This window comes from Trichosurus vulpecula, chromosome 1, assembly GCF_011100635.1.
Source record: "Trichosurus vulpecula isolate mTriVul1 chromosome 1, mTriVul1.pri, whole genome shotgun sequence".
Classification (NCBI taxonomy): domain Eukaryota; kingdom Metazoa; phylum Chordata; class Mammalia; order Diprotodontia; family Phalangeridae; genus Trichosurus; species Trichosurus vulpecula.
Genome location: NC_050573.1, coordinates 257,000,290 through 257,017,938, shown reverse-complemented (window position 1 = coordinate 257,017,938; position 17,649 = coordinate 257,000,290). Strand labels below are relative to the sequence as shown.

The 17,649-nt window shown below is 34.2% G+C and overlaps 1 protein-coding gene across 1 annotated transcript in view; it reads right to left on the bottom strand.

The window, feature by feature from the left end:
- The window catches only part of ASXL3 (ASXL transcriptional regulator 3), a 229,573-nt gene that overhangs the window by 144,944 nt on the left and 66,980 nt on the right, over window positions 1-17,649 (bottom strand). Inside the window, exons 2-3 of the mRNA XM_036740756.1 lie at window positions 13,721-13,829; window positions 12,497-12,608 (exon numbers count right to left, since the gene is read on the bottom strand). Of these exons, the coding sequence (XP_036596651.1) occupies window positions 12,497-12,608; window positions 13,721-13,829 (221 nt within the window). The remainder of the gene's footprint in view (window positions 1-12,496; window positions 12,609-13,720; window positions 13,830-17,649) is intronic.

The window sequence follows — 17,649 nt, the reverse complement described above, 5'->3', positions numbered from 1 at the left end:
TGACAGACTCCCAGGTATTTTATGTCTTCTACAGTTATTTTAAATGAGGTATCTCTATATCTTCTTGTAGGGTTTTCTTGGTGATATACACAAATGCTAATGATTTACATGAGTTTATTTTATATCATGATACTGATTAAATTATTGTTTTGATTAGCTTTTTAGTTGACTCTCTAGGAATCTCCAAGTACATCATCATATCATCTGCAAAAAGAGATACTTTTAGTACCTCTTTGCCCATTCTGATTCCTTCGATTTCTTTTTCTTCTATTACTACTATTGCTAGCATTTCTAAAATACTCAATAATATTGGTGATAATGGGCATCCTTGTTTCACTCTTGAGCTTACTAGGAAGGCCTCTAGCTTATCCCCATTATGAATAATTCTCAGTGATGGTTTTAGGTACAGCTTCTTTTCATTTTAAGGAAAAATCCATTTGTACCTATGCTTTCAAGTACTCTAATAGAAATGAATGTTGTATTTTGTCAAAAGCTTTTTCTGAATATATGGACATGTACTTTTGTTACTGATATAAGCAATTATGTTAATAATTTTCCTCACATTAAACCATCCCTCCATTTCTTATATAAATTCCACTTAGTTATAATGTGTAATCTTTGTGACAATTGTTGTAGTCTCCTAGCTAGTGTTTTATTTGGGATTTTTACATCCATATTCATTAATGAAATTGGTCTATAATTTTCTTTCTCTGTTTCTGCTCTTCCTGGTTTAGTTATCAGTACCATTTGTTTTCATAAAAGGCATTTGGTAAGACTCCTTTTTTTAACCTATTATTCCAAATAATTTATTTAATACTGGAATTAGGTGACCTTTAAATATTTGGTAGAATTCACTTTTAAATCCATCTGATTCTGATGCTTTTTTCTTAGGAAGCTCATTTATGGCCTGCTCAATTTCTTTTTTCTAAAATAGATTTATTTAGATATTTTATTTCCTCTTCTGTTAATCTAGGAAATTTATTTTTATAAGTATTTTTCCATTTCACTTAAACTGTTAAATTTTTTGGTATAAAACTGGGCAAAATAACTCCTAATAATTGCTTTGATTTCATCTTCATTAGTGATAGTCACCCTTCATATTTTTAATACTAATGATCTGATGTTCTCTCTTTTTAAAAAAAAAAAGTCACATTAACCAATGGTTTATCTTTTTTATTGGTTTTTTCATAAAACCAACTCCAAGTTTTGTTTGTTAGTTCAATAATTTTTTACACTCAATTTTATAAATTTCACTTTTAATTTTTAGTATTTCCAAGTCGGTGTTTAATTGGGGATTTTTAATGTTCTTTTTCTAGTTTTTTTTTTTTGACTGCAGTATTGGTCTGCTGTTTCTCTTTTTTATTGATGTAAAGTGTGTGTGTGTGTGTGTGTGTGTGTGTGTGTGTGTGTGTGTATGTTTTCCTCTCATTACTATTTTTCCTTCATATCACAGGTTTGGGTATGTTGTCTCATTACTGACATTCTCATTAACAAAATTATTTATTGTTTCTATGACTAGATCTTTAACCCACTCTTTCTGTAAGATTAGGTTATTTAGTCTCCAATTAATTTTTAATCTACATTTCCATGGTCTCTTATTAAATATAATTTTAGTACATCATGATCTGAAAAGGGTATATTTAATATTTCTGCTTTTCTGCATTTAACTGTAAATTTTTTATGCCCTAATATATGATCAATTTTTGCAAGAGTACCATGTACTGCTGAGAAAAAGTATAATCCTTTCTATTCCCATTTAATTCTCTCCAGATATCTAACTTACTTAGCTTATCTAAGATTCTATTCATCTTCTCATTCTTTTTTAAATTAGATTTATCTATTTCTGAGACGGGAAGGTTGAAGTCTCTCATTTTTATGATTTTACTATCCATTTCCATCTGTAATTCATTTAGCTTTTCCTTTACAAAATCCGGATACTGTAAGTCTTGGTGCATATTGGTTTAGCATTGGTATTACTTCATTGTTTATGGTACCTGTTATCATAATCTTTGTCTCAGATCACAACTGCTACACCCCTTTTTTTATATCAGATGAAGCATAATAAATTCTACTCTAGTCCTTTTTTAATTGTATGTGTAGCTCTCAATTTTTAAATGTGTTTCTCATAAATAGCATATTGTTAGATTCTGGTTTTTAATCCATTCTGCTTTCTCTTTCCATTTTATGGGTGAGTTCCTCCCATTCATATTCAAAGTTATATTTACTAGTTGTGCATTTATCTCCATCTTACTTTTCCTCACTGTTTATCATTCTCTTGTTCTCTTTTTACTCTATCCCTCCTCAGCCAGCTAATTTACTTCGTCTTCAAGTAGTTTAAGGGCTTCTCCCTGGAAGGTAAATTAGACTTATTTTTCTTGGCCCCAAAAACAAAACTAAAACAAATGGGTGGGAATTATAAAGAGCCAGAGATTTATGCTTTATGTGGGTGGAAGGTCTTAACATTCAGAAGTATCTGAAACAAAAAGGATTGCTTCAAAATGTGTTAGATTCTCGATTATAAGTTGTTTTCTAGCAAAGACAAGATGATCATTTGCACAATGTGCAATTGTAGGGATGATTTTTTTTTTCTGTTCTGGTTTGGAATACATGGCTTCTATGGCATGAATGGAAGGTCCCTTTTCAACTTTGCAAGGTATAACTAGAACTAACCAAGGAAAGGTCATGCTCAAACATAGCTCCTCCAACCAGAAGAAGAGTGCTACAATTGGTCCCTTTAAGACATACCTACTAATGTGAAGTGAGAAAATTATCACCTTGGAAAAGATTTCTACTCTCTATAAACTCTTAAATTTGATGCTTTGCTCACTTTGCTTAATTAGCAAAGGTCTATCTGGAAAAATCCCAATCTTCCCTTACCTGATTAAAAGACAAGGGCCAAGTGTCACTTTTGGAAATATGTGTTGAAATCTGTGTGGTTCCAGAGGTTAGAAAAGAGCCAATGGTGAGAAGTGTCATGGCCAAGACTGAATGGATTTAATTACCTATTATTCCTCCTCATACATTCTCCAAACTGCTCTGCAAGCCTATACCCACATTCTATACCCTACATATTCCTTTACAAAGCTGGTCCCTAATATCTGGAACATATTCCTTCTGTATCTCCATCATATAAATTACCTAGCTTCCTTCCAAGTGCAGCTTAGTTGCCACTCAGGCCTTCCCTAATTCCCCTATTAACACTATGTCCCACATGAAATTACTTTATTATGTCTTCATTTATATTTTGCAATTACCTTCTTATATATTCTTTCCCCTCCCGCAAAATTTAATCTCCTTAAGAGATTTATTTTTTGTCTTTGAATCCCCAGCCCCTAGCATAGAGACTTGCCCTAAGCAGGCACTTGGTTTGCTGAGATGAATTAAGAAAAATAAGTTTTAGGGCAGCAGTATCAAACTCCAATAGAAAGAGATCCCTACAGGCATACTGACTCATAAAACCACAAATTAACATTATCTATGGTGTGTTATATATTTGTTTTGTTAAACATTTCTCAATTACATTTTAATCTGATTCCAGCTGTATTCAGGATTTTTGTGGATTGCTGATATGTTTGACATCTCTGCTTTTGGGTATTACTTCACAAAGCTCTCCCTCCCTTAAATCTTCCCCAGTAAAGGCACCGAATGATACAGTTTCAATTAAGTTCCCTGTTGTATTCAAAAGGGAAATGCATTGCCGACAAATAAATAAAATTAAGCACAATCGTGCTATAAATATAATTATAGAGATATCAATCTCCATTTAGACAACTATGAATAGAGGGATATGCCCAACAAAAACAATTATCTGAATATCCAGGTATTATCAATAAAACTGAAAGAAAACAACATGGAAAACATTAGTAATTCCCATTGATAAAATAAGAAATATACCACTCAACTTCAATTCACTTGAAAAGGTTAGAGAATTACAGAGTTGAAAGGGACTTTGAAAGAGGCAGGCCTTGTCTATCCTCAGTCTATAAAGGAAGACATTTAAGTCAGAAGGAGAGCTATCATATAATCAGCAAAAAAAAAAAAAAATAGTCTTCCCTCTTCTGATGCTAAAAACAAATCAAGCAGCAGGTCTCAGACTCAGCCAATGGAAAAGTCAGAGTGGAAAATAGCAAATTGAAAAAAAAAATTAACAGCACTGAGTAAGACACAGAACAATACACATCCAACAATGTATCAATAAACAAGTATTATTCACTATCTACTATGTGTCAGGTGCTGTGGATACAAGTACAGAAAATGAAACAATACTTACTCTCAAGGAACTTAAATTCTAACAAGAGAGACAAGTACCTATATAAATATATATGCATATGTATCATACACACACAGATATACATGTAAATATATCTGTATGTGGACATATTTATGTACATATGTATGTATAGCACAAATATAAAGTAAGCAAGTCACCACTTACCTCAGTGTGTAAGTGACATTTTAAAGAAAGAGGGATTCTATTAGGCAGAGGTGTGGCTGAGGGTGGGATGGGGAGCAGGAGGTTCATTTGGGACACACGTTAGTATAATGGCATTAGGATGGGATATGAAATATAGTATGTAAGGAACAGAAAGAAGGCAACTTTGGTTGAATCCCAGAGTGAGAAAGGTACAATAATACCTAATGGGGCTGGAAAGATAGGTTGGAGCATGGTTGTAAGAAGCCTACAAAGCTAAACAGAGTCATCTATATTTTATCCTAGTGACAGAAAGAAGCTACTGGAGTAGCAGCAGGTACAGATAACTTTTTCAAGGAGTATGGCTGAGAAATGCGGGTGAGATACTGGGCAACAGTTTAAGGAGATAGAGTGTAGTGATAGGTTTTTTTAAGGATAAAGAACTATCTGGGAATGTCTGAAGGAAGTAGAGAAGGAAGAAAATATAAGGAGGGATTGAAAATTCAGAAGCAAAAAGAGAATGTTCAGGATTCAAACTTCTGGAGAGTTGGAAGGGGTGGGATTAAGTATACATGTAAAGGGATTGGCTTTGGCAAGGAGATGGTACAAATCTTTGTCAAAGACTAGGAAGAAGTAGGAAAGATTAAGAAATGATATTACAGCATCTGAAATGAAAAGAGCAAGCTCACATTGAATGGCTTTGATGTCCTCAATAAAGACTCAAGATCCTTTTCTGGGGGTGGGTCGGGGAGTGAAGGGAAGACATTCAACTGGAAATATCTGACATCATCTACCACATAGACCTGATCTTTTAGCCCTGGGACTCAGTCCTTTCTAGGACTTTCCCAGATTACGTGACTTCATAAAGGAACTGTTTGCTTTACTGTTTTGCTTTTGCTATGTTTCCATTTTAATTTTTCTCTTCTTCCTTTAGTGCTGCTTACATCAGGCTTCATGAATGATGGTAGGTTAGGGTAGATCGATACTAAAGTCATTTAAGTGGTGGAAGATCTGCTTGAAGATTTCTAGAGCTTACCATCAAGGAATGCAGAGTAGTAGAAACAATATCCAAACCCCTCTCCCATGCAAATTAGGCTACATTTTCCTTAAAAGGTACTGAGACATTCCTCTGGTTTGGCTCAAGGGACTAAGGGCTCAGACTGTTGATGTCACTTCCTCATCGCCAGAGAACAAAGCACTCCCAGGGAGCTCTAGGTACCTTCACATGCTTAGCTAATGAATAGTGATGGGAGCTTTGCTCAGGCTGAACTAACTCGAGAGTCTCTCAATGCCTATCTTTGTTGTTTCTTAGCCATCTGCTATGGCTAAGTAAGTCTTTTATTAATTGTAGAATGACCAACTCATTTTGTTCTGATATTGAACTTAACTTACCAAAGGACAGGCCTGTGTCAGGGTCAGGCCAGAAGCCCCTAAGATCCTAAGAAAGTCTGAGTGGAACCAAATGGTGGCAATCCTCTGGGAACCTAGACCTGACAGGGCAAGGTGGAGTGAATTGGCCAAGGTTAGAGAGTGAACAGACGTCCACATGCCCTTTATAAAAGAGAATACATAGTGAGACAACACATAGTATTTTATGGAACTTGCAGGTTTCAATATAAAAGAGGGGTGGATGGGAACAGATATATGTAGAAAGAAGTCTTTCATTTCTTGATAATTCTTTCTGTTTGAAAAGAGTGATAACTTTCCTATGTTTTCTTCCATCTGTAAGTATAGTAGCACAATATGTAGATTCAAGGAATTTTTCTAATTCTCCTGCACAAGGCAGATACTAATATTGGGTTAATACTATTGAAAAGAAAGCAAAAACTCTGTAACATACAAAAATTGTCCTACTCTAGAAAAGTATATGAGAATAAGAACTGATAACACCATGTTGGGTGACAACCACTGCTCCTTGACCTACACATCCTTTCCTTATTCTTCCTCTCTTAGCCTGTAATACTTCTCCTTCCTCACTCAATTCAATTCAATAAGCATGTATTAAGCACCAACCATATGTCAGGCACTATACTAAGAACTGGGGATATAAAAAGAGGCAGAATATAGTCCCTGCCCTCAATGGACTTAAAATCTAATGGGAAAGACAACACGCAAATAAATATATACAAAGCAAACTATATGGAGAATAAATGGGAAGTAATTAAAAGAAGGAAATTTTTTTTCTTCTGCAATTAAGGAGGGATTAGAGAAGGCTTCCCTACAAAGGTATCATTTTAGCTGGGACATAAAGGAAGTCGGGGAGGTAAGTAATCAGAGCAGAGGAGGGAGAGTATTCCAGGCATGGAGGACAGCAAAAGAAAATGCCTAGAGCCAAGAAATAAAGTATCTTGTTTGTGGAACAGCTAGAGGCCAGGATCACTAAATCAAAGAATATGTGTTGGGAAGGAAGGTATAAGAAGACAGGAAAGGTCAGAGGGGACTAGGTTGGGAAGGACTTTGATTGGACTGTCAGAATATTTTATATTTGCTCCTGCAGGCAATTATTGAGTGGGGGATGAGGGGAAGGATGGCATGATGGGACCTGCACTTTAGGAAAATCACCTTAGTGGCTAAGTGAAGGATGGATTGAAGTAGAAAAAGACTTGAGGCAGGCAGACCCACCAACCAGCCTATCAACATGTATACCCCTCCCCCCCCCTTCCCCCCCCACCCCCCCCCAGTGTCTGTCTTTCCATCTGTGAGAGGTTTAGTGTGTGGAGCTGTCTGAGCTCTGACTGGGCTGTCAGTTCCTGCTCCAGCTGCTGCATGAGACCTTCTCATAGATTCATACACACTCTTCCTTCTGTGTCTCTGTCTGTCTGTCTGTTTGTCTCTCTCTCTCATTCATAGGTAGAACATTTTCTAAAGTTTGTAAACACTCCCATTAAAGAGTAGGGAAAGTGCTCTTGGAAAATCATAGAAAATCTAGCAAGAAAAAGTCTATTTCATAGCATAAGGAAATATAATCCAAAGGGATCACAGTAGCATAGATCTCTAACAAAAGTCTAGAGATGCTCTCCTCACTTTCTTTTGCACCAATGAAGATTTTCACTTTTCCTTCTTCTACTAGTGTGTGAATTGTTGCTGATGAAATGTCAATCTGACTACTGCCAGATGGCCCCAGAACCAAAAAGCTACCTTCAGTTTTCTCTAGGCAACAGTGCACCCTGAGAAGCTGCTTAACCATATGTAATTGATATCTCAACAGAGATCTTTATCCATATACTTCAGGCCATCTGACAGCATTTTTCCATTTCTAAAAAGGAAAAGATTAGCCTCTGGGCCAAGGAAAACAAATAACCAAATGAATAAAGTTTCATTAAGTTAACAACAAATTTGCCAAAAAGTATAAAATCAGGGGCCTATTATAAAAGTTGGTCACAAAGGGTAATTTTTAAAATCTTAAATTCTTTGAGTGATTAAATCATTATTTTTACTAAGAATCCTATAGACTGAAGGATCAGATATATGTTCTTTATCAGTTTTTTCAACCTTCTTTTTAATAAAGAATGCTTTAGAATATTCAAGCCCCCACTACAATGCTGCTTCATCCCTGAAAGTTATTAGGCTTAATAACAAGCAGACCACTGTTTGATCTATGCTGGATGAAAATTGTACTTTCTCCAGTTTCTCCATAATTGCTTCGAGAATCCCCATTTTAAAAATAAAGGGCATAGTCAATGTTGATTTCTAATGTGAAGCATAATGAGATCCAAAAAAACAAGAACTTCTTTGTTTCCCTGTCAATAGCAAATTTGGTAAACAGTGTAAAAAAATGCTACTCGTACATGGTCACATATCAAACAAAATTGGCATAAGTGTGTCATGCAAGTACCTTAACAGTAGGTAGTCTACTTAAAACAGCAAATGTGCAAGTCCTGAGATGTGCTTATATTCAGTAAACAACTCTCACACACACATGAATCTCTGACCAAAATAGCTCATAAAATTCAAAACATTTTCTTTGGGTGACATAGATCTACACTTACATTGACATAAGTGGTCATGGGTTGTCAACATAGATATATCAAGTGATTCACCTAAATCACTCTTTGATCTCTAGAGCTTAACTTGTAAAATTTGAACAGTTTACTTTCTTTAGTTGGTGAGTCTGATTCTTATTAACATGAGAAGTAGAGAAGCCAAAGAGTTGAATAAAGAATTGTTAAGCAAAATGTATATAGTATAACATACAAAGAGGATTAAAAATGAATGAACACTATTCTATACCTTGTAAACATTAGGACTGATAGTATTCCCACTGTTCCCTCAAACAGGAAATTAATTACTTCTTTCAACAGATCTCTGAGAAAATGCCTCCCTAAAATACTGCCCAATATAAAAAACAAAAACTCAGTTGCCCTAAAAACTGGACCAAAGTAGACTAAATACAGAATTGAAGTATAGTTCTTATAACTTTGCTCCAGACAATTAAGAGTAAAAGCTCACTGCTGGTCTTGTCGCTATTTGCAGACTTGAGAACTACTTCCTTTTCTCTAAAATTCCTGTCTCCTTGTTCCCTTGATAGTGAAGCAAATGTCAACAAATCTTGTGACCACCTGAGTATATATTCTATATAAATGGACAGATAGATAAGATAGATATATAGATATGTGTATCTATGTATATAGATTTCTTATCAGCTGATTTCCTATCAGCTCTCCCCACCCTTTCATCACATAATAATATTAGTTCACATTTATGTGGTACTATTTGAAAAGTAATTCATATAACTTTTTTCATACTGCTCCTTTGTTCTTTCCAAAGTATATTAGTATGTTTATTTACTTTGGAACAATCATTTCCCCATTCCTTTAGTTAGTTATGTGTAGTTGAAATTATTACTTAGTTCAACCTATGAAATCACACCAGGAAATAATTATTAAGCACCAACTACATTCAAAGCAAGTGTAATGCTAAGATGTTGTTTGCTCACTTCAGTCATGTCCAACTCTTTCTGACTGCATTTTGGGGTCTTTTTGGGCAAAGATTCTGGAATGGTTTGCCATTTCTTTCTCCAACTCATTTTACAGATGAGTAACTGAGGTAAAGAGGGTTAAGTGATTTGCCCAGGGTCACCCAGCTAGTGAGTGTCTGAGACCAAATTTGAACTCATGAAAATGAATCTTCCTGATTCAAAACCCAGTGCTCTATCCACTATGCCACCTAGCTTCCCATAATGCTAGACAGTGAGATACAAAAATTAAATAAGACACAGTCCTTACCCTTATGGAATTCATTCTTAAAAAGTGGTTATGTTTTAAAATTTGCAGATTTATGTAAATTATTTCTTTTATATGTATTGTTTGCCATTATTGCTGAGCGAATTAACATTTATTAAGTACTTACTATGTACCAAACATTATGCTAAATACTAGAGATACAAATAAGAAAGAAAAAGACAGTCCCAGCCCTCCACATGCTTATGATCTAATGTGGGAACATAATACACAAAAGGAAGCTAAAAGACAGAGAAGGAAGAGAGCACAAGGGCATGACAAATAAATCCAAAGGAAATGAAGAATTGACTGGCCTGGACACCCTCCTTAACGGATACTTTGAGAGAAGTTCTTCACTATACCCTCAACTCTTAGAGACAGAGGGTACTGAGGGTACTGACGTGATGAATGATGAGGTTCCTGATGGAGAAGTCTTAAAGAGCAAAGCTGGCTAAGTAGGTTACATTATTAGAATGTAAGCTGCTTTATGGCAAGGACTGTCTTTCTCTTTTGTATACTGTATCCCTATAACTTAGGCAAAATACCTGGCACATAGTCAGCACTTACTGTAGACTTTTTCATTCATTCATCCATCCATTCATTCTTTCATTTATTCATTCATTTCATTTATACCCCAGAAAAATCCTAGGAGTTACCTCCCAGGATTTAGATATTATTACAAGTATTATTATTCCCATTTTCCAGATAAGAAAACTGAAGCTCAAAGACTTTAAGTGACTTTGTGGCCATTTATGCATGTCACAGACAGGATTCAAATTCACATCTTCCTGATTCTAATTCCATGCATTCTATCCAAGAAAAACACAGAAAATTAAAATGCAGAAATTTTCTGCTGAAAAAATGCACTGTTACAGGAGGCTTACCAGGTCAGGTTCGTTAGTGCCACTCTGTAAAGAAATGTTGATCCTTGATTTGGAAAAGGCCAGGGCTCCCTTCTGCTATAATAATTCTGTTCTTTCATCCTAAAACTCAATTATCTTGCCTATAGAAATGGAGGTTTGTGGACCAATCATGACCTTGTCTCTTTAATTTCCTGCAACTGCCTTTGTTTGCAAATGCCTCCTAAGGCTTCAAGAAATAGGCAGTACACAAAGGAAGATTTGCTTAAGCAGACAGGAAGCGCACTGTCCAGAAAGGAGCAATGTGGTTTGCTGCCAGAAGTAAAAAGGGAACAGTTTAGAAGTGTTTCAGTAAACAAACTACTGTTCTGGATAGTACTATTACGCCTTGCTTTCTATTCTCCCCCAAAGAAATTCAATGGGGAAGAAAATTCTTGGGAAAACTAGTTTATAGTCATTTTATCTGGGTATATATGAGTATATCTTTTATTTCACATGAAATTAAGAGACCCGACTTTTGGCAAAGGGTACACAGGAAGCAGGATTCAAAACAACCTTAGAGATCATTTAAACTGACCTCTTCAATGTACACATTAGGAAACTGAGTCCAAGAAAGGCAAAGTAATTTTAGATTACAAAGGTAGCAAATAGCAGAGCTGGAAATGGAATCCATATCCTCTGATTTCAAATACAGTGTCCTTGTCACAATAGCATAGCTGACTCTGACAGAAGTTTCAAGTAGAGTGGTCCCTCAAAAAATATTTTTATATTTAATCATTCAGCGTAAAAATCTATTTCCTGTCACTACAATTAGACCACCCAAGAAATCATTGACTGCTACGTATATATCTGCCACTGCTGTCTCCCTAATTCTATTTGACAGCAGTCTATCCTGGTCCAAACTATAACTATAATAGTATCAGTCTTCAGATGGTATCTGACAGCCAATCCTGATCACAGGTGAGATAATAGGACAAATTCCACATATAAAGCATGTCTTCAATCTTGTAATGAAAGAACTTGGAAAACTTCTATAGGGTTAGCTGAAGAGAGGACTACTTGTCAACCACTACCACAACTCTCATAAAGACTATCAAAAAGCACACCAGCAATGAGAGCACCCATTTAGTTTAAGGACTACAAAGAGTCTTTTGTTATATTTAATAAAATATAATGTCTTCAGTCTAATGCTCAACAGAGGAGTTTAAATTTAATTAATAGTCACGGCGACTACGCTAATACTGTTTCCTTCCCAAACCATCCTTTTGAGCCTACTAATGGAAAAGGAGACTGAGTGTACAGAGTAAGGTAGCACATGTAGGGCAACTGTACAAAATACCAGCAGGCAGTCAACAAGTATTTATTAAGCACTTACTCTACTCCATGTATTATACATATAAAAATTACAACACAAAAGTCTTCAATGTTATAACTTTATCTTAGAATTCTAAGCAAAAGTACTTTAGTTATTCTTCACAGTCACTGATTTAAAAAAAAATGGTTCAACACAGAAAATGAAAGAGCTTAATACTTTATTAAGTAAGACAACCAAGAACATAATGTGTCTCAAAAAATAACCATTAATTTTTCATTTCAGGTTATGGAACTTGCCCAGGGTCACTTAGAAAATCAGTAGATTCAAAGGCAGAACATGGGTCTTTTTAGTTTTCATCCAGAAATGATCCACTAGAAACCCCATATCCCTTATCATCATCTCATAAGAAGAATTTATATCTTGAGAACACTGCAGGAAAACATATAATTTCCCAGAAGAATAAACACCACACACACACACACACACACCACTGTCTATCCTCCAGACTGCTCCTTTTAGTGCCCAATCCTCTGCATGAACATGCAACTGAGCACATATTTAGAATGCAAGGACACAGAAAAAATATTTCCTTTACTAAATCTATAAAATTTTGAAACATATTCAAAAACAATCATAACTGCATGCAAGTAGAATACATATGATCACATATCCTAAAAGTCTTCACACCTACCTCCATTTTCTTCTCCATTACTATTGTTTGCTTCAGCCATTTCAGTGCCATCTAATTCTGATTCACAACCTAAATCCAATGTTCCATCAGCCGGGCATGAAGATTCTTCCTTCTATAGCGTAAGGGAAAGAAATGGAAAAAAAAATACAAATTAGTAACTCAAAATATTCATAATATTTTAAAAATACAATAAATCATTGTATGATATTATTTTGAATTTCAATAGTAATTACCTTCATCTGTAATAGTCATTACTTACAGGAAAAATAGAAATAAAATGAAACAAACGATAATGACTTCTGAAAAATTAAAAGGTTACCTATTTATAATATAAGCTCCTCTATTCTAACAGTGAGCTAATATAAGCCCAGGTTGCTCGCTAGAAGGGAGAAACAAGTAAGTAAATGCTTTTAAGAAAAAAAAAACTCTGTAATTTTTAAAAATTCCAATGTAATGGCTAGAGCCTGGTATGTAGCATCTTAGAGAAAATATATGGAAGTATCTTTTAGCATAATGAGCTTTTTTAAATAAAATAAAAATCTTGTTAAGATAAGGTAATAAATTACATCAACATCCATCAATGTTTAGGGAAAAATTTTGCCTTTTAAAATTATAAGTAATAAAGGTCACATTGATTTTACTCTTTCAAAATATAGGCTATTAAAGCAAAAAAAAAAAAAGCAATAAGACTTTGCCAAAAGAATTCTAGTTAATGTCGATTTTTAATGACAAAGAAAATCAGTGGTGTTGAAATAATTAAGTTTCAGGTATCTTTTGTTCCTTTTCAATTACTACACTCTTATTATAAAGTCTGTAGATTTAATTACTATTTTTCCTCTGGTTCATCCTATTTTAAAATAAAAAAAAAAACCATAATATTTTCCCCAAACAACACTTCATCATGAAGGGGCTTACAATCCAAGAACTTCCCAACTAGAACTCTGAAAAAATAAAAACATTTCATTCAAGAAACAATTCATTTTCTTTTTGCCATATTCAGAACCAAGAACAGAGATAGTCTTTTCCTGAAAAATAAAGTATCAACTTATTTCATTATCAATTATTGCATTCCAAGACATATGAAAACGATTAGATTTTAGGGTCAATGCCTATTCACCACACTCCTCTCCATGAGCCTAATTTTGTTTCTATTCTATTTTCTTATGAATTAGTAAAATGTATTCATAAATTAATGGATATAATTTGCAGAAGAATCCAACTTACTTTAAGAGCATAAAGTCCTGATTTCCCAGGGATTTTGAAGAATGTCCCATCCCCTACACGAGTGTTGGTGTGAAGCATTGCATTCAGACAGGCTAATGGAGAAGTCCCACTAGAAAATAAAATTTTGCAAAAATGAAGCAGTCTGAGGTAGAATATCTATTGCAAAACTGTTCACTGTCTCTTTAAAAAAAAAATCATGCACGCCTTTTAAAATAGCCTCCCAACCCTGAAAACATCTACATTACAATAACAGGCCAGTTTCACCAAAGTTAATCAGATGCATCTGTCCTATAGGCTTCAGGCAAAAAGTCTGTGAATTATAATTATGCTTTTCTTCATACAGCAACCAGCATCACATTCTAAAGAAACCAAAGTCCAAACATTTATGTGAAATTATTTCACAAACACCATGGAGTCTCAGTTTTAAAATGTTACAGACAATTTGACGGCTGCACATGAATGATCAAAAACTACGAAGTTCAAGGGCAGCTGTACCCTATAGGATGAAAGGCAACAAAAGAATAATAAAAAATACTAAAGAAGAACTGATTTGAAATTACAAATATTTATGTTACTTGAAAGGTAGCATTTTTTCACATGGTGAAGCTTCTATGACAACATATATTCTTAAGATATCCTATCTACCAGTGATAGCCTACTCTCAATTAAGATATTTTAAACAAGAGATCAAGATATGAGTCAGTAATTCTCACACTAATATTATCATCTAGTAGTTTCATTCTAGTAGTTTCTCTTGTGAAGGTGGCAAAGTCTGAATTCAACTGAATTTTTTAAACAGCTATCCATGTAACAGCTAAATCAAAAATGCACACTCAAATACCTTAATGCATATTCGCAAATGCATTTTTACTTCATCATATATATATATACATATATATATATATATGTATGTATATATATATATATATATCAAAAGAGCCTAACATTCACATTCTCCCCGAATATGCTTAAGGTTATGATGCAAAAAGAAAGAAAAAAATTGGGGGGAGGGGGGAAGACTTGGGGAACAGGAGAGGGAACAGACAAACTATGGTGTTCTAATTAGCTTCAGACTCTCCAAAGCACTATACATCATTAAATCAGATTAGGGGACAGAAAACTAACTAATGCTGATAATGAAATACCTTTAACTTTCCTCAGGAGTTCTAACTATGTTAGGAAATGTTCTGGAAGAAAAAAATCCCAGATCTATTGAGACTCCCAAGCATGTACCTATCAGTCAGGAAATGCAACTTGGCACTGTACTTAAAGAGCCACCTACAAGTAAAATCATCACCTTGCCACAATACGGGCAAGGCTGCTGCCTGAGGGTTATAGATAGGACAGAAAAGTCAAAAACTTCTACCTATTCAGACTAGCAGGTACACATGTGATATCAATTTAGCATGTATTTGCATTCTGGTTAGTAAAATTTCTATGCAATATAGTAAGGCACTCATAAAATTATTTTTAGTATAAAAATCTTTTATTTCCCCATGGTTTAATCTGATTTCATTAAAGTTTGACCCTGACAAGATATGGGAATGGCAACAACTATACTGGCAACTGACACTGAGAGAGCTTTACATACATTAATTCATGCGAATCTAACAAGGACACCATACAAAAACAGTAATAAGAATTTGCCCAGAGTACAAATTAAGTTACTAATGAACCAAGTACAATATATCGTAATTGTATTTTGTATTTATATAGTGCCTTTCTCCGTAAAATTCCTAGTTTTTACCCTTCATGATTTTTCCCAATCAAAAGATCATTTTTGGTTTTTTTAGAGAGAGCTTGGACACACCTATGAAGACTCTCTCTAGAAACTTCAGTCAATGGAGAAATTCCAGACAAGGAATATCATGAAGTATTTTATCGAGCATCACAAAAGAATTTTTCTTTCATTACATCTTTCAGGCAAAACGATGTACAACTTGAAGCTAGCGATAATCATTATGCCAGATTTTTGGAGTCTCAATATAGTGAAACTGTCAGAATTACAGGTTTTTAGTAGGAAGTTGGCAAGAAGATACTAACACTACAATTGGAAGTGAATCCAATATATAAAAATGACAAGGTGCAGTGATGTTATTTTTAATATGGCTTTATAAAATAATTTACCTGCTTTAAAACCTAATAGATGTTGCTCTTGCCCTTGACTCATAGTCCTAACAACAAAACTCTAGCCTCAGACTAATTAAAACAATAGAAGGATATAAAGAGTAAAAAATAAACAGAATAAAAAAGAAACCAAACAAATATAACTCAAATTCACTGTCATTTGCAATGTCTCAAATTCAAATGGTATATTTAAAAAATATCTTACTGCAACTCTTACTCCAGACATATAGCTATGATTTGTCTCAGCAGATACTATCTCATACAATAATATAGAAAGTCAGCAGCATGCATAAATAAAAATATTTCATTGGGATAATGTGATTACAAATAGTACCACAGAGTGTCTTCCAATTATTTCACACAGGGTACTGCAAATTTCTCAAACATTTCCCCAAATAAAATTAATTTTTATTCACTTCACATTTAGTACTTTGAAGACAAGTTCAGAGATGTTATGATACCAATGACAGGGTGTTACAAAGCCAAGAAGACTGAAAATCATTGTTTTGGGAGAGCTGGATTTAATACAATTAAAAGCAATGTTTATGTTTTCAAGCCTCTCTCTCCCATTCTGAAGAGGCTTTTTATATTTTTTTTAAATATAGGAACAGTTGGTGTTTTCCAATGGTTTTACATTTCTAATTGTTATACTGTCATTTACCTGATGCAGAACACTTTTTTTTCACATTGCCCATTTACTATTGTTTTTCTTTTCCTATCCATCTCTGTTTTAAGTACCAAATTACAGCACTAATCTGGACTAGCTAGTGGTTAGGATGTAAATTAATTAAAAGTATGTTTATTAAAAATTTTTAAGGAATTAAGTTCTGTCACTTTGAAATACTTAAAAAACAATAGACGATAACAAAATTTGTCCTTCAACTGTGTTTGTTTTAATGACTGGATACTTACTAGGAATTACAATATTAATTGTTGAATTGCAAATTATTTACTCTAACATGTTTGACAGCAATTCATTCTCAAAGTTAAACCCCTAGAATGCAGTGGAGTGGTTATACTTAATTTGCTGAGGAAACACTTTCTTCTGCTAATACAATAAGTAACCTTCAGTTGAGACAGTATTAAAGTCACTTCAAAAATTCTAAAATAATGGAGTCTGGAGGTTTCACTATACTTAATGTTGTTTTACTGTATTTAAGAATAAAATCTAAATTATACAAAGATACTTTCTAATAAGATGAATTAGTAGGTGTGAGAAATTCCAAGTTATTTAAAAAATTAAAAGAGAGATAAAAACGGTAAGTTTTTCAAACTGAAACATATTATGGCATTTTGACATTTTCTCCCTCTCTCTCTACCCCTTTTCTCTGTCTCTCATCACTGTCTTTCTCTCTCTCTCATAATTTGGCTGACTAGCCATATTTGTAGTACAATGTGGGAAAGCTATGCACTGCTTATTACAAATTGATCCCTTCTACTCCACTGACTTTCAAAATCTTTGAGGTTGCAAACCCTTTTCTGTATGTGTGTATATGTATACATATATGTACACATAAATATGCATGTTTATCTATGTGTATATACATATGCCTCCAAGACCTTAGAAGAGAATAAATGAGGCTTAAGTTTAGAGGCAAGAGAAATTATAGAAATTAATTATCTTCATGTTTCAAAGATGTCCTTTTTACATAGAAACCATCCCACTACTCCATTTTTGTAATGGAACATAGAAATGTTGATAATAGAACATGACTAGAAAAAAGAACGCTATATTTTTCTTTGCTAAACTAAGAAATGAGGATAAGTATCTGGAAAAGCAGATTTGGCAGGCACAAGGGCCA